At 35.8% G+C, this 27127-nt stretch overlaps 1 protein-coding gene and 1 long non-coding RNA gene across 5 annotated transcripts in view; one reads left to right on the top strand and one right to left on the bottom strand.

Annotated features, from left to right (window-relative positions):
• The window catches only part of LOC136828278 (uncharacterized), a 182581-nt gene that overhangs the window by 142587 nt on the left and 12867 nt on the right, over window positions 1–27127 (top strand). The window lies entirely within an intron of this gene.
• On the bottom strand, window positions 8–26943 carry LOC136828275 (putative polypeptide N-acetylgalactosaminyltransferase 10). Of its 4 annotated transcripts, none has more exons than XM_067086150.1 (11): window positions 26840–26943; window positions 22339–22597; window positions 21643–21862; window positions 18923–19089; window positions 18319–18507; window positions 16094–16271; window positions 12005–12122; window positions 11533–11643; window positions 10419–10640; window positions 9146–9388; window positions 8–5365 (listed from the first exon to the last, which is right to left on the bottom strand). In XM_067086150.1, exons 2-11 carry the CDS (start codon window positions 22550–22552, stop codon window positions 5192–5194), a joined length of 1836 nt encoding a protein of 611 aa, XP_066942251.1. In that variant the 5' UTR covers window positions 22553–22597; window positions 26840–26943; the 3' UTR covers window positions 8–5191. The 4 variants fall into 4 exon arrangements, with proteins under 4 accessions (XP_066942251.1, XP_066942249.1, XP_066942252.1 ...); XM_067086148.1 differs by having other exon boundaries at window positions 22339–22582; window positions 26840–26941; XM_067086151.1 differs by having other exon boundaries at window positions 22339–22582; window positions 26917–26936.

Here is a 27127-nt window from a genome sequence, read left to right as displayed (position 1 = left end):
AATTAGCTAGAAGATGTTATATTTTGCTAGTTTCTTGACACTTTAACTACTACAATATTCGTACTAAATTATATTAATGTATCCTAACAGGACAAACTTAGTTAAATTTTCACAGATTTGGCCCCAAAATTTTAAAAACTCCCATATGTATTTTACTATTATGAAATGTTCCATTATCTGAATTAATTTCCATCAAATTAGCTTTTTCAAGTAGTTAACAGTACAACAAAACATTACCATACTCGACAAAAGAGTGGTAATACTTTAGGCCATGTAAAATACATCACCATAAAATATCTTTCAAACATAAATAATTATTACACAAGAGCTATATTTGAAAGTGAAAACAACATGCATATATCATAACTATAACGAAGAAAAATTACAAATGCTATATGTGAAAGTGAAGATACATCTGTGCAGAGTGCACACACTGGTAAATATTGTAATAAATATAATATGATACTAAAAGCAAAATTGCCTTTTCGGCCTAAAAGTTTTGATATATTCATCAACATTTTCCTTTAAAAGGAAAATGTCACAAATCCTATAAATCAACAGGCAGGAAAATTAATCCTCCCATTTTATGTCCAGGATCAAAAGAAATGTTCAAAGTTAACCTGACTAGACATTTCTCAAACTGAGAATACAGTCAGTCAGTTATATATATAGTCAAAATTTGATTTAAACTTCATTAATTTAAAACCAATGCTCTGTAATAAAGTAACTGAATTCAACATAGATGTAATACCTTTAATGAAAATTAATTTGAAGCTTCCCTTTGTTCCATAAATAAAAAACTTAACACGTCTAAAAATAAGGTCGATCTTTATTTTTACGTTAAGCAGCTGTTTTTAGGCCTTACATACAAATTATGATCACGCTGCAAGTGACAACCACTGAGTAGTTTCAGGCTTAATAAGTAGCAAAAATTTACTTTGCCACTACTGGTGATACAAAAATCTTCCATCATGAATTTAATTCTGTGCTCTCACTGCCTTGAGGTTTATTACAACTTAGAGAGAACGTTCCCTCAAAATAATTTTCAATTCCTAATCATTTACATTGATTTTGTTACACCATTTCCATTATCTACAACATAACGATGAGGTAGAATTGGATGCCACTCATTTCAACGAGCTGGTCTTGAAAGAACCAAGGAACCATTTTATAGACAACCTTTCTCTTGAAGTAAATACATAGAATACTTTCCTCCTTCCAAAATTATCCACACAACACTCTAAACTAACACATTTTTGAAGGGATGAAAAATAAAAGCATTCACCCTTAGCCTTCAGTGGGCATACTATACAATATGGAAGAAAAAGAAAACCAGACTTGATGACTCCATGCAAAGTTTACAGAAAGCAGATTCAGATACAGAAAACAACTTATTCTTTTCTGCCTTTCATTATGTAAGGCTTGTCCCATAACGCATCGCCAACATCTTAAAAGCAACGACAAAAAATTTCCACTAATGTTCGTCCAATTTAATATCTATTTCTCATACACTTCAGGTTTTGCAAGTTACTACTAGTACGTATAACCATGCTTTATGAGCACTTAAAAAATTTATCGGTCCCATAGAGCTTGCAATGACTCAGGGTTGGTATTATTGACAGAGCTATTATACTAAATTTACGCTGCATGTACAAAATTATTGACCTATAAAATTACCTGCAAGTGATACAACCAAAGAATTGTTTAGAATCAGCACCATTTGAATGAAGCAAAAGATATACAGCAAAGTAATAATACCCCAACATATTTAAAAGGATTTTCAAACATCAGGCCTAATACAAAATCAGAAACTGCACCAACTGCAATCTCACAAACTTACCATTTGTTTTCTTTAAAACAACAACAGAACTACAACAACTAAACTACATTTATGACTGGAATGTCTTGGCTTCAGACAACTGATAAAACATACTCCTTGACAAGATAAAATGGCACCCATGATACAGAACATTAGATGTGCTAATTACAGAAATCAGCCAGTCCCAGTGCACTATCATAAAAGCACAAGTGAAACCCTAAAAAAAACATAATTTATTACATAATTAATTTACAACCACAAAAGCATTAAAGAGCAAACAAATATATCATGTCTCTGCATCTACAAGTACAAGCTTCAGGTACAAAGACGGAAATATAAGTCATGGGAAAATACTGCACGTGGAAAATGTCAACTTAAACATGGCACTTGCCATATTATTTCAGAGTAAGATGGACCTATTTAAAGTATATATGACACCTTAGTCTCTCCCTCACTAAGCACTAAATATAAATATATCTGAAGTGGTTAACAAACTGGCTAATATGCCAAGCCCTTTGATCTGGATACACCGCACTCACTCACAAATTCGGCATTCATGAAGCTCTACTTTAAGATATGTGTTCAAAATGCTTCAAGGAGACTCAAAGGTAACTCCCTCACTAATTTATGGATACCATAGTGTTGAAAGATCTCTCTCTAAACCCACAATAATTGTGTACATAAAGGATCTTTGTCTGACATACTGGGAATTATATTTAGGTTTCATCATGTGTGGTTCGCATTAGAAGTTATAAGTACGCCTTCATCATCATAAACATGCCTTATAACTGAATGATTGATCATTTCTGCTATGCAAATAGCTAACATAGTACATGTACCACTATCTTAAGGCTAAGGCCATATCTGTGCTTCACTAAGACCTATGTAACAATGCAATACTTATGGCCACAGGCAACCCGTATACCAAAAGGAATGTAACTGTACCTGTTGTGTAATTTCGTTAATCCTAGCATGAAAAAATGTCCGAACTCTCCTGGTAAAAACATATAAATCTTGTCAAATTTAACAAAGTTTAACTTAGCTAAAATCCAAATCTTAAAAAAGAATACATGTACTGCAAAAAGCTGAGCAGCACACTAAAGAAATATTTCAGACATGTATCTTATACAAATTTGATGGGAAAAGTCAAGCTCCATCTCGCTCTCTTAAAAGTAATAAATGGATATTGGAATTTCAACAGGAGAAATCATAAATGCAGAAAATGGTGTAAAACATCTACATATTCACACAACTAACTTGCCATTTCATAAGTAGCATCATATTAAATAGACTTGAAAGGTCTTCTAAAATGCACTCGCTTCTCCACAAGGACAGAAAAGTCTTGGTACATGACATCCTTAAGGTTCCAGATTATGTGTATTCCTAATACCACAGGGAGGGTCAGTTTAAAGGTTATAGGAGATCTTCATTTTGCTTCAAGGAGTAATGTAAAATTCGCCTTCAATGCGACTAAAACACATGCACTTTAAATTAAGGGAATGTTTGAAATATGCAAAACTCCCCGAAAACTACTGATGCAGTAACATGTGAAGCATATTTCTGCGGAGATCTCGATAGTATCTATAAATCCATCAAGTTTTTAGTATAAAGAGGAAAAGGACCCTAAGATCTGCCAGGTGAGTTAAATATTAAACAATGTATTATGCAGATAAAAATGTTTAGAGGAATATATGTAAAAAAGCTCCATTGCCATGAATGAAAGAACTGGTAAAAAACTTATATACAGTAAAAAGAAAGTGTAAATCCTGCTTATACAATAAGGAATGTATGTTTCTTAATGAACAAATTCCACAGACAAGAGCAGCCATTGGAAAAAAATGTGTTCAGGTTTTTCTCCTGTCTGTATTGTAATATATTATTTGAATGAATGCTCACTATTTTCCTCGAGGAAAATTACAAATACTGAACCGTACAGCAATAATACTGCATTATGCTATTTCCCTGATACTCATTCAACATACTAAACTCCACACAGGGTGGTCATTCAACATCAAAAGTCAAACATTACCTTTTCTCGCCTGGAATTCAGTATCAAAGGTCACACAATTATTTCTTGGGAGTCATTCATTAAAAAAGGAAAACTACAGTATTTAGTGTATTATGCAATCCTAAATAAGGAAACTGTTTAGATCAGACATTTGTAAATGCCTGGGAAAATTCTATTATGCAGTCCTATATATACAGTATATATGAATATCTAAGAAAGGAACTCCCTATTATGCAATCTAATATCTGGAGAAATTGCATTTCAATATGCAATCCCAAGTCTGCAAATTCACAAAGGCCCTTTGCATCACACGGCATTGGAGGCAATGACAATGATGATGACGATTTTACTATCCTACATATCCGGAAAACTTGACTTTATTAGGCAATCCTAAATCCTGGTTGATTAAGAAAATTCCATACAAAATCATTTAAAAAATATACTGTGCACCATTCTAAAAACTACAGTATTTTCAACTGTTTCAGTTAGACCCTACACATTTATCTACTAAAAAGCAATATTTGGTCTTGCTTCAGTACAACACCAAATATTCTGGTACTAATTGAAGACAAAATCATAGTTCTTTAATCATTAAAATGTATACCCAAAGAGGATATATATTAGCAGTTTCTATTTAACATTTACAATAACAAAAACTGTGAAAATAGCTACCACAAAGGATAATATCTTTGAAGAGCTAGCTACCACAAAGGATATAAAATATATGTGAAGAGTTAACTTCAAGTACTGAAGTAGAAATGGTCAAAATAAATAGTTAAATCCACTATATCACTTTGCAACAATGCACACACAACTACAACAACTTAGACTGAACTTTTATATCTATTCTACAGAGGTGTGACCCTAGAATAGTGCACCCTAGGGAATTTACAGTTTTTAAGCCTGAACTGTAACTAACAGTTACTTAAGCACCTTCCAATATACATTATGATTAGGATATTTGAAGACTAAATGAAATGTTCATCAATTGCAACCTTATACAAAGGAAGGAGGACTAGAGGGCATTTTATGTAAGGACTAAGCTGAATGGCAGTTATGCCCTATCGTGAAAATATTTTGAATGACTGTCAAAGTAATCACAACTTGGTTTTAGTAGTTCAGTAGAATGAGCTACATAAAAATACGTTATTCATCATCATTACATGCTAGTTCTTGTGTTTATAATGTGGTGAAATCTTAATAATAAAAAAATATTTCATTTCTTACTGCATTTCTGACAACTTGCCATGCAAATACTTTTAGCATTTCCTACAATGATTTTATCATCACAATCATATTGTAAATGACATGAGTTACTTAAGTCTGAAGACCAATCAGCTTTAGAAAAAAATCCACTTCATAATCTATAGGTTAGGCCCAGCAGAGTCCCAGTTTGCCAGACGTTCAGCATCAAACTTTTCAAAGATCCACTTCTGTGATTTCTTCTCTGGATCACAAGAAGACACATAAATCTCCTTATTCCCTGGGTTGCAGTCAAGACATCGTGGATTCCCACCATGAATAAGCCATTTCTTTTCCTGCAAAATATCAAAAAGAGATAAAGTTGCCTTTCCAACCAAGTACATATATGGGAGGGGGTTACCATTATCTTTTCAGTGCTTAGTACCTCAGAAGTTCTTAATCTCTGCATTACAGTTCATAACCAGTTCCACTAATAAAGGTACTAAGGGACCCCAATGCATACTCAGACTGGTGGAAGCCAGAGCTCTTCTGCTTTAGGGAGATGTCTGGAGGCTGCGCAGACTTTTGCTATCATAAAGTAATGTATTTGTTTTGCAACACCGTTTTACATTAGCACTTTACCGTTGGAGACAGGTTAAAAAAAAAAACTAATAAAGAAGCTTTCAGGACTGTAATTTGTTCCTGGCAATGCCAGTAGATGTTGCCTGACAACTCTTTGTAAGAGTCTAGCTGCCTAGGCACATATATAATATACAATTTTGCCTTTCGACTGCAACTTGTGGGGGTAGGCATAAGTAATTATAAGTACTAATATACAAACCTTCAAATGTCAGTAAAAATTGTTCTAAAAATTTAGATGTCTTTCCACACAAAGCACTAATTTACATGGTTCAACACCATTAGATTTTTCCTCTAGATTTCTCTTCTCCCAAATGTGATGTGGTTAGACATGTAATGAGTTCTTAACACCTTCCACACTTTTTCCACAAATCAAATTTGATCTCGGTCATAAACTTACTTTACTAGGGTTTGGACACTCTTGTTTGTATATGTTTCACTTCTTTTCTGATGAAAACATCGAAATTTCAGAAATATCTACCTATTATCCAGCCACCTGTGAAATAATTTTCCCCATGCACTTCTGCCATGACTCTCCTCATTTTGTAGTCACACCTGTCTAAACTCTCCCATTCATTCAAGTGCATAAATATGTATCTGCTGGATATAAATTTCTGCTTTTATTACAAGTACTGGTACCCATTCTGTCAAAAAAGATGGTAACATAATAGAAAGTCAAGATGACAAGCCCCAACCCTAGGTTCATCATTGCTGTCCTGAAGCTCTGTCCAAGGTCTAGCTTAATTCCATATACCTGTATAGGGGCCAGGGGTGAGAGAAACAGGCCCAAGTGAGACAAATGAAAGCCTAAACCTAAACATGAGTTCAATACTTACAGACTACTCGTGTTACAGAAAAATATAAGGACATTGTATTATGTAAGATAATTTTCTTTCCCAGAAGTCTAAGACACACATACTTTTTCCATTTCTTCCAGCATGCTGCTACTTGCATAACTTTTCCATCCAAATCAGCAGCAGTTTTGACACGTTCTGTAATTTTTCTACGACAGGCAACCATAAAGAGGGAATGTTTTCTTAATTATATAAAGGTATATCTTAACATTACCAGCCAGATTTACATTACCCCACATACAAAACAAATAAAGAACACTCAAGGGACCATCCATTACAGATAGTAATAAAAGACAAAACACTGACATTCATCCGGAGAAAGAGATGTAAAATATGCCAAGTTTGAGGGAAATGAAATGGCAAAACTTCAGAGAGAAAAAAAGAACCAAAAATAACTTCAAACTCGGTCAACCTATGCACAAGCAGATGAACAAGGTACAGTACACAACTGCACCACTTCACCACAATTACAGTATTAACCTTAGGCTTGTTTTCTGCCTGCATTCCAAAGTAAAGTGTGTGTACAAAACAATGTGCCGCTTTTGTATAAACAACAGTCAGCAATCAAGTGAATAAGTTTATAACGATATCAAAACCAACATATAAGACATATTTATAAGTCACGTGCTATGACTATAAAGAGCAAAAGACATTCAAGGTAATATCAAACTGGAAACTCAGTATTTAAACATACTTCCCTTTTCATGTTTACAGTGTACATATATGTAATGTAAATGCTGCTGTTAATTTTGGATAATCTATCCTTCACATTCTACTTTCTTTAACTCTGAAACTCCTTGCTACACTAAAAAGATTCCCAAATTACTTGAATGAGAGTGTAAGAGATAGTGCATCTGAGATAGCTTGTGCTAATGTGGTTTACAAAAGACATACTAAATTTGATGTAAAAAGCTTGACTAGAAAACAACCCACTGAAAAAAATATTATAACAAAGAGACCCAAATTCAAGTCACTAAAAAGATGATAAGTCTGCAGTATCAGACTTCAGAGTGGTTCTAAAACACATCAGAAGAAAATATTCAGAGAAGAGCCTCCTTGATATTTTGCAAAGGAAAGGAAAAGGCAGCACTCTATTAATTCAAAATTGAATGGAGGTGTCAAAACTACAGTGATACTAAGGGCATCCAATAAGTTAATATACCTAAATTCACCATGAAGCATATGATAGGGGATCTATAACGAAAGGCAATATTGTGATGGAAAAAGGGTCGTCAGATACAAAGTTGAAGGCTGTTCTCAATTTAAAATCCTTATATTCTATGAGTTCTCTGCTTAAACTACATATTAAACATCTGAGCAACTACCTTGTAAATTTCCAGGATGAAGTCTGTTATCCCCACTGATACAAAAGATGAGTTATGTCTAAAAATGTAGATAAAAAAATAGAAGTAAAATCTTTTGACAACACTAGTTAAGGTCCTTGCAAACAACAATAGTCTACTTTAACACAATCAATTTAGAATTATATTCCTAACAACAGCTACTTATTGCCTTCTGATATATGGTACACTGCTAATTTTGTGTGTAACTATTTGTTTGTTAATTCTTTTTACATTTTTTATCAATTTTGTACTTTATTCTATCTTTTCTTTTTTCATTTACCGTACATGCAATGCATTTTATACGTGTTGATCACCAATGTTTTCATATGCATGCGACATATTTTATACTTGCTCATTATAAATGTACAAGACAAAACATAAGAGGCTTACACATGAATTCAATTTATTTGTCCTAAGACTTTCTGTCCAAGTTAGAATGATTTCACCACAAGATCATGTCACTGTGCATCAATTTCAATTATCTAATCCCCAAGACTTTCCATTATAAACATGCACTGCAACTTGGATATATATGCAGTATTACTGCAGCCTCTGACTTCAGTTCAGTTCTATATAATCCATGAAAAAGATTAGGATTTATTTATAAAGCAATGTTTCTACAAATCATCTTGAGGAACTGTAGTTGCTGTAAGTGCAAAAATAATCATTGTGTGTCTGTATGATGTACAGTACTATATCTGATAACCATTCACACTGATTTCAGTGTGTCAAGTTTTGAAATACTGTACATAAATAGTACTTAAAATTATAAAAAGAAATCATAAAAACACATTTTTTCTCCAAATCAAACTCTTAAAAAAATATAATGCAGAATCATTTTTATCAGTAACATCAATATGTTTGCCAACAGGAAAACATCAAAATGAAGTAGGAAAATAAAAAAAAAATAACACTGAATCAGGGTAAACAGTACACTTGTTCTGAGACTTACGCAGTAGGTGCTGGGAGGTGACGCACAACCCCAAAAACTGCAAAAAGTTACACCACCCCTTGAGACTAGCCTTTGGTATATAGTAGGATGAAAATGTATTTAATCAAGAAACGTTATTAAAGTCAATCATTATTAAACATTTTTTTTTTAAAAAGGAAGATGGCTTCAACTAAAACTTATCAAAACTTGTAAAACCAATGAAACTTGAACATGCAAACTGTTTGTTCTATATTATTTTCCTATTTTATATTCCCTCTGCTTTGGACTAAGCCCAATACCTAACCATCTAAAATTAGCAGAAAGCAATAGCACATACCTTTATTTACAATACAAACAGTTTAAACTTACCGGATCATATCTCCACAGCTGGTTGCCACCCATCCCGTGACAGTTGTAAAGTAAAACGGGAGACTGTGTGTCACCACTGGAAACGTCCCAGCACAACGGCCTTTTCCCTGGACGAATGTCTTTGTGCCATGTTAAGTGGTAGCTCTGCTCTCCTCCCCTACTGCACTCCTGAAGGCCAAACCTCTCTCCGTGGCGCTTGTAGCGAGAGTCGACACACAAGTCTGGGTTTGCTACGCTCTGGATCTGTGAGTAACAGAATAATTCACATTATCATTACTACAGTAATATGATTGTCAATAATCTCTGCACACTGTCATACTTTCAGAATATCCTTTAACCTCATCCCATATAAAATATCAATCTTTCTCCTACCAGTGCCATACAACTCATCTTAATTTGTATTAATATTTCTGTATATTAGTAGAGAAAACAAAGTATTTTTAATTTAATTTATTATATTTTAAAAATGGAGTGTGTCGTATCAATCATCCTAAGTGCCTACTGATCTTAACTATTAATACTGTATATTAGTAGAGAAAACAAAGATGGAGTGTGTACATAAGGCCTATACTGACAAGTATACAAGGAAAATCAAGATTTTAAAAAGGTATGACAATAGAATGACACAAAATTCAGTGGTAGTGAGAAACTCATACAGTATTATGGATTAGTGGAAAGATGTGGTATCAATAAGCTAGAAAAGAGACTCAGACCTCAATGACTGAGATGGTTTGGACATGTGGTGAGGAGAGATAGGGAATAATTAGTATTAGATATAGAAGTAGCAGGACAGACCTGTAGAATGACCAAGGACATGGAGAAAGGGGACATAAAACTCTTTATGATGATGATCCTGAACATTATAGTAATACTACATAAAAAATAAGTGTGGAGAACAGTGGCACAAATTTCCTATCTATCACAAACAGCATCTAATCAGTGCACTTGAAGAATTAATAAAAACCATATAGTAAGGCAAGCCTCCACGTAAATTTACAGTTATCTTTCTGTTGAAACTCATTTCTGCATTTAAGGAACTCTTTTTTTTTCATTATCCCATTTAACAATTCTCTTTCACTTGTAAAGTTACCTGACCATCATGAAAAATTTACTTTTAAACTTTAATTTATTCCAACAACTCAGATTGTTTACTTTAGTTTATTCCAACAACTCAAATTGTTTGCTCCACCTTCTCACCTTTTGATACAACTACATGCATACTAAAACCAATTACAACAATACAATGCTGAAACAAGAACATCTATAATCAAACCTTTCCGCTTGCAAAATCTGGAGGCTCAACGGGTGGGTAAACTTTCACTAAATCAAAAGCAACTTCAGTCATAAACCATTTGAATGGCTTGCAATGCAGCTTCTCACGAATTGCCTTCTGTTCCGTGAGGTCTCCTGCATCAATGCTGCGATAGTGAGGCCGGCGTTTGTAGAGATATTCTTTATATTCATCCATCCACACTTCAGCAACACGCTTGTAATTCTGTAAAATGTATGGAAGAAAATATTTACAATGGATCCAATATTTAATGGTTGTTTTTGCTTTAATGTCAATTGTATGCAAATCAATCTGTTATCATTATTACTTTCATCACTGAACAGTTTATCCATAACACTAAAGAATGTGTCTGGTCAAAACTTGGAGAAAAATGAAATGCTCATCTATGCTATCACATCCTTTTAAACCCACCACCAATACACTGACATATGTTAAAAGCTGTCCAAGTTGTTGTGGCTTCATGTGATGCAGATGGCTAATCATCCAAAAATAGCTTGAATCCAGTACCTCATTCTAAGTAGGTCTGTAAGCATACACAATGGTTTGAACGTTTTGTTTCTCCTGTTATACAGCATTGTGTTCTGTCAATTGTTGATTTACTATAAAACATGTGATACTTCCTGTTTTCCTCTCTGTGACTTATACCTTCATTAAAATGTGCAAAAGGTTTGAGCCAAACCACTTATACTTCCTTTAAACACACACCTCTTGAGGTGGCCAGGAGACAATAGCAGTTTGCAGGGAGAGTCAACCTCCTTTTTCTTGGCTGCAGAAAGAACTATTATAGCACCTAGAAACACTTCTGGCTGCTGACAGATAAGCAGGGTAACTTACATAGCTTACCACTCCTCCATCTCTTTTATTTCTTAATCAGACCACTACCTTTCTTGGTCCATATTCCTTCTATCCTCATAGACAAGCATCTAGGTATTGACACTTCCATCTAAATTTTGTCCTTGTTTTATCTACCAGCTCCTGGATTAGATACCATTTTTTCAGTCTGTTGTGATATTTCTTTTTGTGCTGTACAAAGATTATTTTTCTTGCGTTAGATTATACTGTAGATCCTCATCATGTGGTATACAAGTTGACTTACCCTTCCCACAAAATCACCCACACCTGGATTTGGAAATGGAGCAAACTTGCGATAAATATGGCCAATTCGGGAACAAGGAGCATCAACCATTGTGCCACCACACTGCCAGATCTGCAAAAAAATACACATGAAAATCATTTCTTGGACAATACCAAAGTACATTACTGTAAGACTTAAACACCCCTGGAAAATGACATTGATTTTCACAAGGTGACTCATATATTTTTCTCATTCTAACCATATTACTATTAACCAATTATACATTTAGATAAAAAACATTAAAAAATTGTGAAATCCACAGTGGAACTAGAGAATTAAATTACTGTACTAAGGGAATAAGACATCACCCAAAACACTGGTTAGAGAGAGAGAGAGAGAGAGAGAGAGAGAGAGAGAGAGAGAGAGAGAGAGAGAGAGAGAGAGAGAGAGAGAGAGCAAATTGAAATGAAACATACACATGGAGCTAGCTTACCTTGAAGGACAGCTCATACTGTTCTCCTCCCCATATGTCCAATCCTGGGTCATACCCACCAAGTTCCCAGAAGAATTTAGTACTGATAGCAAATAAACCTCCTGCCATCACAGGGCTCCTGGAAAAACATTATATATCATTGCATCATGAAAACAGCACTATCTACAAATTCCATATTATCAAAGAAGTAGCTTCAAAAGAAAGCAATACTCCTGAATTATATATCTAACCCTATATTAAAAAATAACTCTCATGCGACAAGAGAGAAATCATACCATTTAATGAAATCACTATATGCAATATCCTTCTGCCTTCACCATCACAAATACTACCATACTAACTGTTATCAGAGTGGCTTAGTTGGGGGCCTGATGCTTGACTGTTTGCCCTTTGTGCAGGAGTCTCACCTGGCATTGGATTGTCCAATCTCTCTAACTATAGCTTCTTAGTTCATCAGCAAGGTTCCCCGCTTCCCTGTTACACTACTGTATTTAAATCCTTCTGCTGTACTTCATTATCTTGCTTTCTAACACCATTCGCTGGGATTGCAGTTCTTTTTTGAGGATAACAATGGGAGTAGTGATGGTCTCATCAATCACCTGATAATGTTTAGACCTGAGAGGTATAAAATGCTGGTATTTGATATGTCTTGGGGGATGGGCCAGTATCTGAAGGGTGGTCTGGTTTCTAGGCATAGGACTCTCAACAATCGGTCTGGTTTCTCTGCCAAGGTGGTTATGGTGGGGATTATGCTCTCATGTAATGCTCTCAGCCCCATCAAGCAGATTTGGCCTACACTTCAGCCATCTTAATCATGTTGGTGCTTCCTTCTAGGATAGAGTAGGGAGTTAGCTCTTACTGGTGTCATTGGTGGAAGGGTAGTGGTACATTTTGTTTTTTTAAAACTTTATGGAATTATTTTTATTCTGTTTTTCCATGATTACTGATAACAGTAAATGTTCTATGGACCCCGTGATGAAGTGACACAGTTGACAACCTCTAGCTCTGGCAAATATGGATACAACAGCAAATCAAACTCCCTGTTTAATAAATAATTTTTGTTGCTCTGCTTTGAAGACGAAAAATTCCTTGGAGTTTAAAGTCAATAAAACAGAAGCCAAGAACTTAGTAAATCATGCCAACATTCATGAAGTGACTTTCATTTTACAGATGTCCCATTGGGAACAAATACAGTAATGGGACTTCTGTAAGATTTATTAATATTATAGGTTGGTAAAGGAAATAAGAATGACTCTGCAAAATGAAGGTGAAAAGTGGGATGTCTGGATGTAATCTAAAAGTACAGAGCAACATGAAAGGCCAACTGTTACATTAGAAAATGCAAAAAATTATGATTTTGAAGTAAATGGAGCACCTCATGGAAAACTTCCTGGTCTGAATGTATTCCGACCTGCTGACTAGTACAAGATAAATGACAACGAACATGACTTCCAAGAAGATCATCCAAGACCAGATAATATTTGTTGCAACAACAAAAGAGGAGGGACGTGTTTATTTTAAATTGACTAAATCTTGAAGGGAAAGGTGGGTACCATATAAATAAGGACTGTCAACACTGAGATGATGGCTGTGATAAAACGTCACTTAAATTCCTGCTACGGGATGTAAGTTACAATTTTCCTGAGGATGAATAATTGAATACATGCCCATAAAATATACATCAATTACTCACAGCACCAAAAAACCACCAAGATTATCCTGAATCTATAGGACACTTATAGGACACTGCTGTACCTTCATACATAATTGTAGAGAATGAGATAGTACCTATTTCAAAAATGTGCCACTTGTTCATCTCCTGAACATATGTACACCTGAGAAAGCAAACACTGCTTGGTACAGACATAGCCCCACATGCACCAGGGCATTGTTCACTTAGGCAAGACCTGCTGCTTCCTACAGTTTAACCTTCCCTCAGTACTAGAAGTAACTTGGTAAAAGGTCAGGCCTGAACATGGGGAAGACTCCAGTGAAGATGATCCATTACAAGCAGCTAGCACAGAAAAATACATCACCATATTAAGCCTTCCCATAATCAGAAAAGAGCTGCTTCTCAGTCTCCTCCTGCTGGATGCATGAAACAGATGTTGCTAAGTCAGAAGTGCAGCTGACCTCAATTAAGCTAGATTTAAAGGGCCACGGTTGATACCCACCATCCCCCTCAACCAGCAGAACACAAAGATATCAAAGAAAAAATATGCTAAACTTCACAAGATCAATTTAAAGTCTGAATAAAGTACAGTATAACATCAAAGAACATCTAAAGATCTTCTAATAAAATTAAATCAAGTCTGGATTGTTTTTGAAATAATGGCTTCTTAATTAATCCTCCAGTCTTATGGCTGAATTTGAGAGCTGAAGCTTTTGATTAATGAACATTCACCTATGACCTTGTGTGAACAGGAAACCTTGCTTAACAATACTCCCCACACAAGGGAGTATATGAAGTACACAACTTCATAATACCCACACATAGGGAGTCATGATAAAGTCGTGACATTCGACAGAAGCTAATAAGCTTGCAAAGCCCTCTCTAAGCAGTAACCATGCAAATTCAACTTTTGTAAAAGGTTTACCATATGCTCACACTACTTACACACCTAATGATTCTTTCAGATATGATGATATGGTGGAAATGATAAACCAGTTTCCTTAACCTTTCCTCCTGATTAGACATGAGCAGCAAACACCTATAGGGAGATGCTTTAGCCAACTGAGAAGAAATCTTTCAGCTTTATCACTTACACAATCCAGATACTGGGTTACTTAACATTGATGAATCCACACATTTTCATATACATACTGGGACTGTCATGCATTACCTTTCAACTACAAAGCTCAAATTGCCTTGTTGACTTCAGTTGGAGATCTCTAAATGACTGGTTTAAAAGTGATCATTCACTTGTATACCAATTATTTACAGATCTATAGTTATCAACAGAGATTCACCTATTGTTATCAATACTAATGATAGCCTTCAAATGCAAATGGTCACCAAAGTGATGCTCAGACAAACAAGACTAGCCGAATTTGAAAACCTTGGTGATTTAGAGTGATATGCCAAAGGATTTCAAACTGTAAACAATGCCACGGATTTAATCAATGGTACTCTATACATACTGAAGGAATTAACTCTATTCTAAAAACCATTGTTTTATAAAGACTGGTATCCTGGTGATCACTCAAAATCAAAATCCTAAATTAGGCTACAAGAGAAGCTTTGACCTGATGCACTAGACCCTGCACAACAAAGAATATAATATATAGAAGTACAGAGCACATGGACAGTTTTGTCTTGGTTATCCTTTCTATCACCTGTTTACAAAAGAACAAAAGAACATCAGCATTGTAGAAGACAATAAAGAGTGTATCAGGAAAATTCACACCAAGTTCTCCATTAGTTTCGAAAGTATATGGTGAGCATGAAAGTTAATGGTCAGTACATCAGTCCTTTGATGTAAGTAATGTTCTAGCTCAACACATTGCTAGTATATCAAGCAGACTGGAAGTTTTCCAAGAATGCATGGACAGATTTGAGACGAGCAAAAATGCCTAGATCCTTGTTTGATATGACACCTAGGTGTGTTTGCTCTTATCAAATGTGTCCATGCATCCTTGTGAAGCTTTTGATCTGCTTGATATGCTAGCAGTTTTCAGGTACAGCACTACTCACATCCACAGACAGATTTATTGACCATTAAATTTTAAAACTGGTAAGGGCTTCATGTGAATTTTTCTGATACACTACCCACTGCAAAACATCTCAAAAGTGCTCATTTTCATCAATATCTTTTTAGCATTCATTTTAGATAACAAATTCACCTTTACACTTTTCACCCCAATCTTTTACCAAAGCTAACCTTTAAATCACAATACTTTTATACCTATATTTCACACATTTACAGTATGTTTTTACCCCTGATATGCCTTGTAGATAGACCATTTCCATCCTTGAACTTGCATGAATCCAGAATACCCATTTTAAATTGCGTATTGATATTATACGGTACATGCAGATATTTACAGACTTAAACCTACTACACTTATACAAACATGGCAGATACAAACTTAAATGGTTCTGGCATGTTCTGCTGATCTTCAGGAAGCAAAGGTAAGCGTTTGTAGAAAAACTCCCAGTCAAATGCCCCACGCGCTCCTTCATCTTGTGCACGGTATGCAAAGGTTTCATAATCTATGACATCAATAAATGGGCAAACACAGGTCTTGTAATCCTTAGCAATTGGTTCTGAAATAAAATGTTGCAGCAAATCATAAAAATTCTTGGTCATCATGAGATAACAAGCTTCTGTTATTTGAAAGCAGTACTGGAGGGTGAAGTAGTAGTAGTAGAAATAGTTAGAGTTCATGCATCCTGCAACTTAACCAGGTCATTGCACTACATCAAGATTTGTCTTGTTACAACCAGCACATAATACAGGTAGTTAATTTATTTTTGTGTTGTTTATGATGAAATCTACAAGAGAGCAGATTAGAAATAAAGAGCTATTTGCACATCTACAATAAAAAACAACTACTGTATTTGTTAGTATTTCACACACAGTTTGTGGAAATTAAAATGATACGAAGTCTATACTTTGAATGTATACTTTAAGCATAGTACAACAGCAGTAAAAAAAATTCTGTTTTAGCATAACTATTGTTTTCGTAGAAACTTACCATTCCTGCAAACTGACAAGATAAACCCGCACCTCATGACCAAATGAAAATGACACTTCCTCTAGGCATATTTTTACAGTATGAGGATATAGCAGAAATGGAAAAAATTTACCTCTCCTAATTCTCATGTACATTTATACGTAAAATCCAGTTTCTAAAATTTTCATCACATCCACATACACTTACAAGGAAGGAGATGAGGCTTTCCATTAGCATTTTTAAGGCAGGACATGATCTTGTAAGACCAACAAAATAGATGGTAGCAGTCCTGAATTCCCATGTCATTCCAAAACAGAAACTGCCTTTGAGGAATCAACATTTCTAAGGACATATCTAAGAAGCCAGCGGCACAGGCAGAAGGAAGAGGTATGGAAAATTGTCTGATAAACTAGACATTCTCCCCTCCCGCCCCCAAAAAGAGAGAGAGAGAGAGAGAATGAATCATACTTTTGCCAAGAGCGACTATAGAGATCACATGAATGTACACCATCGAATGAAAGATAATTATATTTAATTAATTTAGTTACCAAATCTATGGTTCGGTCTTACTAGTTTTACTTTCATGTACAGTAAATACTGTATACAAATATGCATAGTCAAAGTGGTTCCTTTACACAAAAATTCACAATCTTCACAAATTTTCACTGTAATGGAACTATCTGGAGGGTGTCCAATGATATACTGTGTCTGCCTCAAATCCATTTAGAACCATTCCCAATTCTTAAGTTTTCCTATTAATGCACATACACAGAGCAGCAGGTAAAATCAAAACCTTTTCTAACTCTATTAGCTGAAGTAAAAAAGTGGTCATAAAAAGCTGGTATAAGTTGACAAACAACTTGGGGCAAACCACCACGGCACAGCCATAATAATGAACAGTGAAGTCACAAAGTCTGAGTATCCTACAACCTAGGATCACATGACAGTGAGTGAATTATAGTTTACAGGAAAAAAGACCAGCATTACCAAAAAAAAAGGGGGAGAAATAAAAACTCTTAAAGAACTAACAGAAAATTCAGAAAGTTGTGGAAAAAACAGAGGCTATACCCCACTTAAAGTAGCATCCTATCCCACTGAAAAGGTAAATTTATTTCCTTGGTAAATGCTTGGTAGACTGGCTTTTGAGAAATAAGTAATAATTTGCTGTTCACATGAAACACCAACTGTATAGTACGAGGGACATATTGGTTTGCAGTTCATGTGAAACAGCAGTTTCTATAGTATGTGAGAAATACTTATTTTGAGTTCATATGAAACACCAATCTGTAAAGTACTCTCTGAGTCAAGGCTTGAAAGCAAGATGGAGTAAAAAAATAGACAAACATACAAATCAAGTGCCTGTAAAGGTGTCTGACACTATAGAAAGCACAAGGCCTAACCAGATGACAGCATCCTGTTCTTCTGAATTAGGAGTTCTTATAAGAAATGCCAATCACCTTCCCAGAGTCATTTGGTCTACAGTTTTCACATGACTGGCAAGGAATGGCACTAAAATGCTACGATACTGTGAAAATGTCATACCTATTAACAATGTGTAGGATATTCTGAAAGACATATGAACACCAATTAATACTGTTAATAAATGCAGTGCATGTTATAAATGAAATTCTCCTTACCTAAGAGAGGAGGCAGCCAGTTAGTAGTGCATTCAGTATGAGAGTCCAGAAAAATGATCACATCTCCCTTTGCAGCTTTAGCTCCAGCTAAACGAGCCCTAATGAGTCCCGAACGTTTTGCAAGATGGACGACTTTCACTTTGGGCAAATTTTTCGTTACGTAATCATCGAGCTTCTCCTTCAAAAAATCTGTAAAGGAATTGTACGGTAATCCTAAAATTCTAAACAACAGCAAAATAAAATGGACAACAGAATGTGTTCCAGAAATTCACAAGTACTGTATAATGTTCAAGATCTGTGAGGATATTTGAATCCTAATCATTTCAGTCTTAAAATTATATGCACCAGTGCTTAGCTATAATGGCACTGAGACAAAGTAACTCTAACTTGAGAACACTTATCTAGCAAACAATTTCTCTTCAACACAATGTACACAGCTAACAGAATGCATAAATTCATCTCTTTTTGCACCATTACCAAGTTAAAGAAAAAAAGTACAGTACATATGAAATCTATAGTTATGCTTTCCGAAGTAAATTTCAACAAAATAATGCATTGAGAAAACACTTGAACCGTAATACTAAAACAGTTCTTGCAATCTTACCTTTGGTACTTGCATCATCAACAAGAATAACTTCCAAGAGTAAGGAACTGGGTGACCGGTTAATGGCAGAAACTGCAGTTCTCAGAAGTGTTGACCAATGCTCGTTGTGAAATGGTACCACAACAGATGCTGTTGGCAGTGTCTCCACATATACTTTCTCTTTGCATCTGTTGAGTTAATGAGGAATTCTTTAGAAGAATGTTGGCTAGAAATGCATCCCTCATTATAATGTATTTACCAATGTCTGCCTTCACAACATGCTCATACAGAGAAAGGTACAGTGTTTGTACAGAAATAGCCTGAACTTTGCATGATCTTACGTGGCCATGTAGTTGACCATATTGTAAGTCGAATGCAATTACTGGTAAATACCTCAAATACCTCATAAGTATAGTGCACTTTGCAATATGCACTAGTGTAATTCTGATACCTCTAAAACGAATAAATTTCAATAAAGTGACTTGATGCACTCTTTCACTATGGCAGAATCTATAATGCTCATTTCCAACAAATCTTTAAAAATGCATAACATGTGCCAATACATACTCTATATATATTCTATATATAAAATTAAAATTCATTTTATCCCAACAACCTTTCAACGACCCCAATAAAATGAATTAAATATAATGAATCTAGTGTGAGTGTGTATCACTACACAGATGTTCTCTTAACAAAAACAATCAAACCAGACTCATCGGAGTAACAACTGACAGGTATGTTGTAAGGATTAACTGTAATCCTTATACGCTGCATTACAAATGCATTCCATATCAATAAAATAAGGTAGAATTTTATCCTCTAAGAAACACTTCATTCAATATCCAATGGTCTCTGTATCAACTTCTTGAAATAATGAATTTGCAATGTGGGATTACAGTGAAGCCTTCATGTACAATTTGTAACACTGAAAAGGCTTCAGTTGATCTGTGCTGATAACCTATCTGATTACAGTAACTTACTGATTGGTTCCCCATCAGTACAAAACATCTGTAACTTCACACAAACACAAGCTCAATGTTCTGTTACAACTAAATTACAAAAAACAAGTGTCAAGCGATCATAAACCACATCAAAGACTGAGTATGCCACTACATCAAATCGACCTGGGTACACTTTTCATAAAAAATCCAAAAGTTCTTTCCCAAAACATTACACTCTTGTGTCTTACAAAATCTAATCTCTCTTTGGCAGCCATGAGGCTCACTTTGGTAAAATTTTCAATTTTTTTCTACCTAGTCTAATCACTTGCTGGTAGTCAAGAGTTATACCTTGGTAAAATTTCCATAAAAATCCACAAATCTCTGATTATATTACTAACATACAAACATAATGAATCATGCCCAAAGCAAAACCTTCACATCATCGTGATAAACATTTTCACATCAGACATTCTCTTTTTGGACTTAAGACATAAAGTGAGTTCATGGTCTTTACCTATCACCCTTTCTCCATGACTTCCTGGGTCTTCCTTCGGGTCCTTGTCCTAAAACACCACTCCATCTATGAGATCTCGGTGTTTGTTTCATCCTCAATACCATAGCTCTCCAGTGCAAGCTTCCCACCATACTCTGTCCATGAATCTTTAAATACTAGTCATATTTTTGTCAAAATCTCTTCCATTTTCCTTGTCAATGTCCACATTTCTATTGTATATAGTACAGGCCTTACGCACCCATCATGAGTCTTTACCCTCTCTACTAATTGGATATTTTTATTTACCAGTAATCTAGTTATCTCTCTCCATTTCGTCCATGCTACTGTTATTCTTATATTTTACTGCTCTCTGAATATCTACCTCAGTGTCTTGGTGTGCCCCAAAGATACTGGAAATTCTCCACCACTTCTAAAACCTGCCTATCAATCACAATATGGTTCTCAACTCGCTCTCTAACCCATTTACTGTTGTAACCCATTTCAGGCAACAAAAATAGCTTACTCTATTTATATTTTGTATACCATTACCATAAGACTTTTTCCACTCTTCTGGTCCTATCTCTTCCTTTATCAGGTTATCATACTCTAGTTAGTGCGTGGATGACTGGCTCTCCTGTTGCTTTTATTAAGTCACTTGTTCTGGATGGTTCTGGGTTTTCTCCATTTTTCATCTTCCTAAGTTTTTTTTTTTTACCCTTTCTGCTATTGTGTTCTCTACTACACTTTCTGTAAGGCCAACACCCTCATTTCATTTTCATTTTTTCATTCAGAAGGCTTTTAAAACACTGCCTCTTCATACCAGTGTGTCTTTAGTTTAAATTTTATATTATATATTATATTTTAATTTTTTATATACTTTGCCCCTTTTGCACCTTTAATATCTTTCTTTACTTTCCTATCCTGAATATTTTCTCTCTTTCCTCTGCAGTATTATGATTCTGATTTCTGTTCCTCCCAACTTTGCCCTGGCCACCTGCCTCTTAGCTTCCCTCTTCTTTTCCTTGTATACATCCCTGTCCTCTTTCCTGTCTGTCCTCTGCCAGACCATGAAGGCTTCTTTTCTTCAACTTTACTTGTATATCTTAATTGCACCATTGTTTTTCTCTCTATATCACCATTCCCTGATATCACCTGCATATCTCTGCTACCTTTTGTGTGATACCTTTCAAAAGGCAACGTAAGTAATACTGCATAAACGAAATTCCAAAAATACAAAGTTTTGATTTAACCAAATTTTACAGCACTCGGAAATTTTCAAAGAGAACTGTTACACAAAATCTTACTTTGGATGGCGGATGTCGTGCATGGAGCGATTCAGAGCGATGTCATCAGAGGCTCGAGCATTAAATCCATTCACCTTGTACAACTGGTCTTTCTCATGGTTAAACTTGGCTGGCAGGTAATAGGCCTGACCCTGTTCTCCAGGGCCAGTCTGCTGACTTTCTGCTTCAAGTCGGGCATAATCATTCCAGTCTTTGTAGCCACTTGGTTCAGGGAGTTTCTCTGAAAGAAACAAGGCACAAGCATATAGGATCAAGCTCTGTCATCTCCAGAAACATTTCTGCCCAGCTTGCTGTAATTTATCGGCAATTTGTGATTCGAAAAGTACAGTAATGTGGCTATGAAATTTTGTTGAAATAAGACAAAGAACTTGAATGAACATACCCAATTTATACAAAGTAATACAAAAGACTTGTTAGTGGGAGTTTTACACACTAAAATCAAAAGATTTTTCAAATTATTGGCTAAAGTCACCTTATCGAGGATCAACGCCAACCAGTCTATAAGACCTGGAGATTTTGAAAGCCAATGGAATTAGCAGTATCATTAAGGACTGACTGACAGCACTAAAAACAATTCTGGAGGGAATTCGTTAAAAATACGCTGATAAAAAATTTGGGGGGGAATTCATGAAGAATATGCTAAGTGACGGGATTCAGTAAATGGGATACTAGTCATCCTAGACCAATAAAACTTACTGTGTGAAAAGGAATCTGGGGCATCCTTCTTCTCAGCTGCTGCCTCAGCTTTCACAGGCTGGGCTGCTCCTTTTTCTTCACGGGGAATAACATGTGCGTCTTCGGAAAGTGCATCCTTCTGCGCCTGTCTCACAGTCAAATATGTTCCAGCCAAAAACAAAGTCAAAGCGACTGCTATCTTCACCCACCAACGCAGATTGCGACGTAACCGCATTGTTGAGACTTACTACATTTCAATACTGAACTGCAAAATTCACAGCTATGAAAATAATAAAATAAAATAAAAATAAAATAATGCTAAATTACAAATTCAAGATAATGTGCATTTTTCCAAGAAAACATTCCTTAAGTCTTTTATATGGATATATCTTTGACAAAGTTGGTCAGGTCATTGAAGTCTAGTAACAAGGGGGTGGGAGACATTCCTTGACTGTTAACATCACTTTTTCTTTTGGTAACATGGTTAAAGGTAGGATAATGTTAAGACTTCTATGAGGATACGAACTTCATCTTTTATATAGAGACCCATTCCTTAGGTGAGAGGTACGTATTGTCTGAAAGACATGACTGGTGCTCTTCTCCCCACCCAGAAATGCAAGCTTTCCAGTCTCATGCATAACTTTGAGAAGGATAGCTCCTGTAACCAGATGTACAGCCTGACAAACACACATGGAAATGGATGTCAAGGCTAACAGGGCCCTATGCCATGTTTGGTTTTCTTGTGACCTCACTCTAGGAAATTTAAGAAGTCTGGTTTCCCAAAAGGAATAAAAAGACTAGATTGGAAAATAGCAAAACCATCGAAAAGGACTCTGAAGATAAGTCTCCACCACCTAGCCACCCTTTTGATAAAGGGAGGTGGAGGAAGTTACACCTAGCCAGACCACTGCTTACATGGCCACAGATTACTGGGCATTAGAGGTAGAAAAAGAAGAGGGAGAAGCACAAGAGATACCATGACTGGTGGTACATGGGCAGAATTAGCTACCAAAGCAGCATGGGTCACAGGGGAACACTCTTCAGTACCTCGCAAGAAAATTCAGCAAATTGGGATAACTTGGCTTTGGACAGAGGAGCCAACAAGGACATCTGAAGACCAGGATGACCAAGACACAACTGATCACTATAAATCAGGCTGAACAGGGAGAAGGCATAACCACTGAGTGTGTCATGGTTTGAAAGGTGTGTTTCAGCACAGACTTTTGGTCCAGCACAGGCAAACAAATCAATTACAAGTGTTACTTAACCTCAAGTGGCCTTTCTGCCACATGAGGGTGCAGGGGCCTCTCAAACCTTATGTCCCACCTCTGGTAACTGAGTTGGTCTGCCCTGAAATTCTGCAAACTAAGATGTACCTGCCAGTTAGCTCAAAAGTAAGCCGTACTGTCCACTTGTACACCTACCTTGCCAAGTGGCAAGGGAGAGGGACACCATCCCCCTTGCTTGCTGATTTAGGCCACTAGAGTCACGTTGTTGCTCATCAGCACTTCTGAGTGACTGATCAATTGATCTTTTGAAATGCTTACATTGCCAGAAGCACTGTGCTGATTTCCAGAAAGTTGATGTGCCGAGAAGAATCATCTTATGTCCACATAACCACAGCAAATGAGCCATTCCAATGCATGAAAGAACAGAAGCATCTCCATAGGTCAAGAGTTAGGAAAAACTCTCAAAAGTGGTTCCTGTCGTCCAACCACATGAAAATGCTTGGACTTCCTAGCAGAGGAGCAAGAGCTGATCTGAGCCTAGAGGAAACTAACTGCTGCTTTGTTCATCAGAATACCAATGTACTTTTTCAGCTACTTGGGTTGAATGTCCTGCTTTTTCCTAGCTAGTGACAATATAAGTCTGGCTAAATTCTGGAGCAACTTTCAAGATGCCAAGATCAGCAAGTCATGAGATACTGAGGCAGACGGATCCTGGGTAAATGGGCCCAAGCAGACATCAAAGTGGATAACCACGTAAACACTTGTAAGGCACTGATGAAGCAGAAGTACTGTATTTCTGAGAGTCCTAATGGATGGGTGTCTGGATGTACCTCAACCTCTACCTTCACCTCCATCTGACCTACCACTAACTACTGTGTTACCAACCTTCAATGACAAAACCAGCATATGCCAAAGGTATATCCACATTAAAAACATAGGTTTGTATTCTTGTAAGAACAAGTATTTATAAAATTATTCAAAGCAATCATAAATCATTAAAGATCATATAACAATGAAATACAAGTTAAAAAAATAGACAGAGACAGAAGTAAAGACATGACCAAACACTCGACAAAAGACACTGTGTGTGTGTGCTTGCTTGCTTTTGGGTGATGGTTTGAATTTTCTTTATCATCTTTATATAAAATCATCTCAGACACTGACAACAATGTAGAACCTTTAAGACTTTCTTGTTGGAAGCAAGCAACAGTGACAGAGCACTTCCACTGATGTACTATATTGAGAATTTTGAATTCCAAAGCGTAGTTACAGTTTTAAACTGTGCCTTGTAAACAGAAAGTAGTAAGTGTGTGATGAACAAACAGATGTGCTTAGCTTGTCATGACACAATTAAAATAGAGTACAACTATAAGTTTTATAAATTATAAATCACTGACAGACTATGTAACCAATCATTAGTGATTTTCTCTACCCAAATGCTCTACCACATAGTGAATTTTGGTAGAAAAAATTTAGGATTATATAAAAAATCATTCATCACACAATCACACAGCAATGAATACTTAGCTATACTGTATCAGGCTACTAACGGGGACAAACTTTTGCTAATCTAGCCTGCCTAAAGGTGTTGCGTTCTACTCCTACCTGACCAGTGGCGACAATCAAAGTTAAAGGTAGCCTATAAGCCAGCTACATTAAGTTTAATCCCCGAGAGTTATTCCAGGGAAAAGAGGGGGTCATTTGGAAATAACTGCTTCACTTCCTTCCAAATGCATTCAACATAATTTCTTTAATTTTACTTATAATCCTCCATTTTGTATTTTAACAGCCTAGAATTGTAAATCATCATTACTGTTAGAACTAGACTGATAAATGTAACACTTGCTGAATCCAGTTAGACTGGTAGAGGTTTAGTATGAACAAAAATGAGTGATTTCCCTAAAAAAAAAAAAAAAAAAACTTAACCACAACATAGGCTAATCTGAATAGTAGGAAAAATTAACCTATATACATGTTATGGCTGTGTTAATCTAGCTTATGTCCTCTCCAAGAAATTACAATGGTAAAATTTTGTAAGGACACCCTATGGTGTTTCTACCTGGGAAGTGCTTTTTAAAATAGTGTGGTATAATACTTCTCTGAGAGGCTAGTTCCATTATCCTAGTGTTTCAGTGATAATAGTCTTTTATTTCATTTTCAAGCCATTTGTTTCCCAGTTTGTTTTGCAACTCTTCTCACCATCTTTCACCCATAAAACTATGCCTATTGACTTCTAGTAAGAAAATATGAGGAATTCTACAGAAAAGTTCCGCTGGACACCGTTTTTAGTACCAGCCCCTTGGGGATGAACATAAACAGTACACTTAAAACATGAGTCGGTAAATTTCTCACATTACAACAAGTCGGTAAATTTCTCACATTAAAACGAGTTGGTAAATTTCTCACATTAAAATGAGTCAGTAAATTTCTCACATTAAAACGAGTCAGTAAATTTCTCACATTAAAACAAGTCAGTATATTTCTCACATTAAAACACGAGTTGGTAAGTTTCTCATAATAAAACAAGAGTCAGTAAATTTCTCACATTAAAACATGAGTTGGTAAAATTCTCATAATAAAACAAGTCAGTAAATTTCTCACTTAAAAACAAGAGTCTGTAAATTTCTCACATTAAAACAAGTCAGTATATTTCTCACATCTCAATAAATTTCTCAAATTATCTCACATGTACTATATTATACATGTCCTTGTCTACATTGTTCGGTCAAGAAATTTTATCAATAAACGATATCTCTGAGTGGAGCTCTTCTTCCCAATTCACAAAATAGGCCTACATAAAAAGCCAAGGCTACAAAAATCATAAAATAGGCCCAGGAAATAATTAAAATAAGCTGACACCATAAAACCACATTTCAATATGACCTTCACCCTAACCTACAGGCCTAGAAAGTGCCGCGTCCTGCCCTTGACCTGCGAACCGTAAATCATACATATAGCAGGCCTATGCTATGCAAGAGTCCATCTCCGAGATAGGCCTAGTTCATGGGTCTACGCCCCTTCCCCCGTCTACTATTGGCCCTTAAAAAGCTCAGTGGCCCTTATATCTATAATAATATTGATAAAAAAAAGAATTCGAACTTTAATAACAAAATTTATCTAATAAATTATTCCGTGATACCGTAATGTAGGCCTACGGCCTAGGATACGCCAGACTTCGCCTAGGCCTACCGGTAGGCTAGCAATCAGTCCTTGATTATATTAAATATATAACTCAAATATATTTATCTCGTGGGTTTTTTTAAAGATGAACAACCGAAAGTGATCTTACGTACGAAGAAGGGAACGCCGGATAGTAGATGATACACTGCCACCTGTTAATAAATATTGACGTCACAAAAAGTAAACAAACCTGCAGATAGCAGTCATAGATGTATACAAATAGATGAGATCAGAAAGGAGTCACTGGTCTGGCGTCTGACATGTTGAAATAGAGAGCATTATTAAGGATGTATGCATTCATAAATGAATATTTATTACACTTAAGGATGTCGGTGTTTGTATGAATCGAGCTTGGAGTGAAAGTGAAAACGATGGTGTCTTATTCTCGTAACCTTGCAAGA

This window comes from Macrobrachium rosenbergii, chromosome 42, assembly GCF_040412425.1.
Source record: "Macrobrachium rosenbergii isolate ZJJX-2024 chromosome 42, ASM4041242v1, whole genome shotgun sequence".
Lineage (NCBI taxonomy): Eukaryota > Metazoa > Arthropoda > Malacostraca > Decapoda > Palaemonidae > Macrobrachium > Macrobrachium rosenbergii.
Note: the sequence above shows the minus strand (reverse complement) of the source record. Positions and strands in the feature narration are given on the sequence as shown.

Bases quoted from the DNA above. Each gene is read 5' to 3' on its own strand.
- LOC136828275 (XM_067086150.1), bottom strand. From the start codon at position 22,552: ATGCGGTTACGTCGCAATCTGCGTTGGTGGGTGAAGATAGCAGTCGCT. The intron at 21,863-22,338 runs GTAAGTTTTATT...TGTTTCTTTCAG, and splicing joins CCCAGATTCCTTTTCACACA to AGAAACTCCCTGAACCAAGT. The intron at 18,508-18,922 runs GTAAGATTGCAA...ATTCCTTTACAG, and splicing joins TGATGATGCAAGTACCAAAG to ATTTTTTGAAGGAGAAGCTC.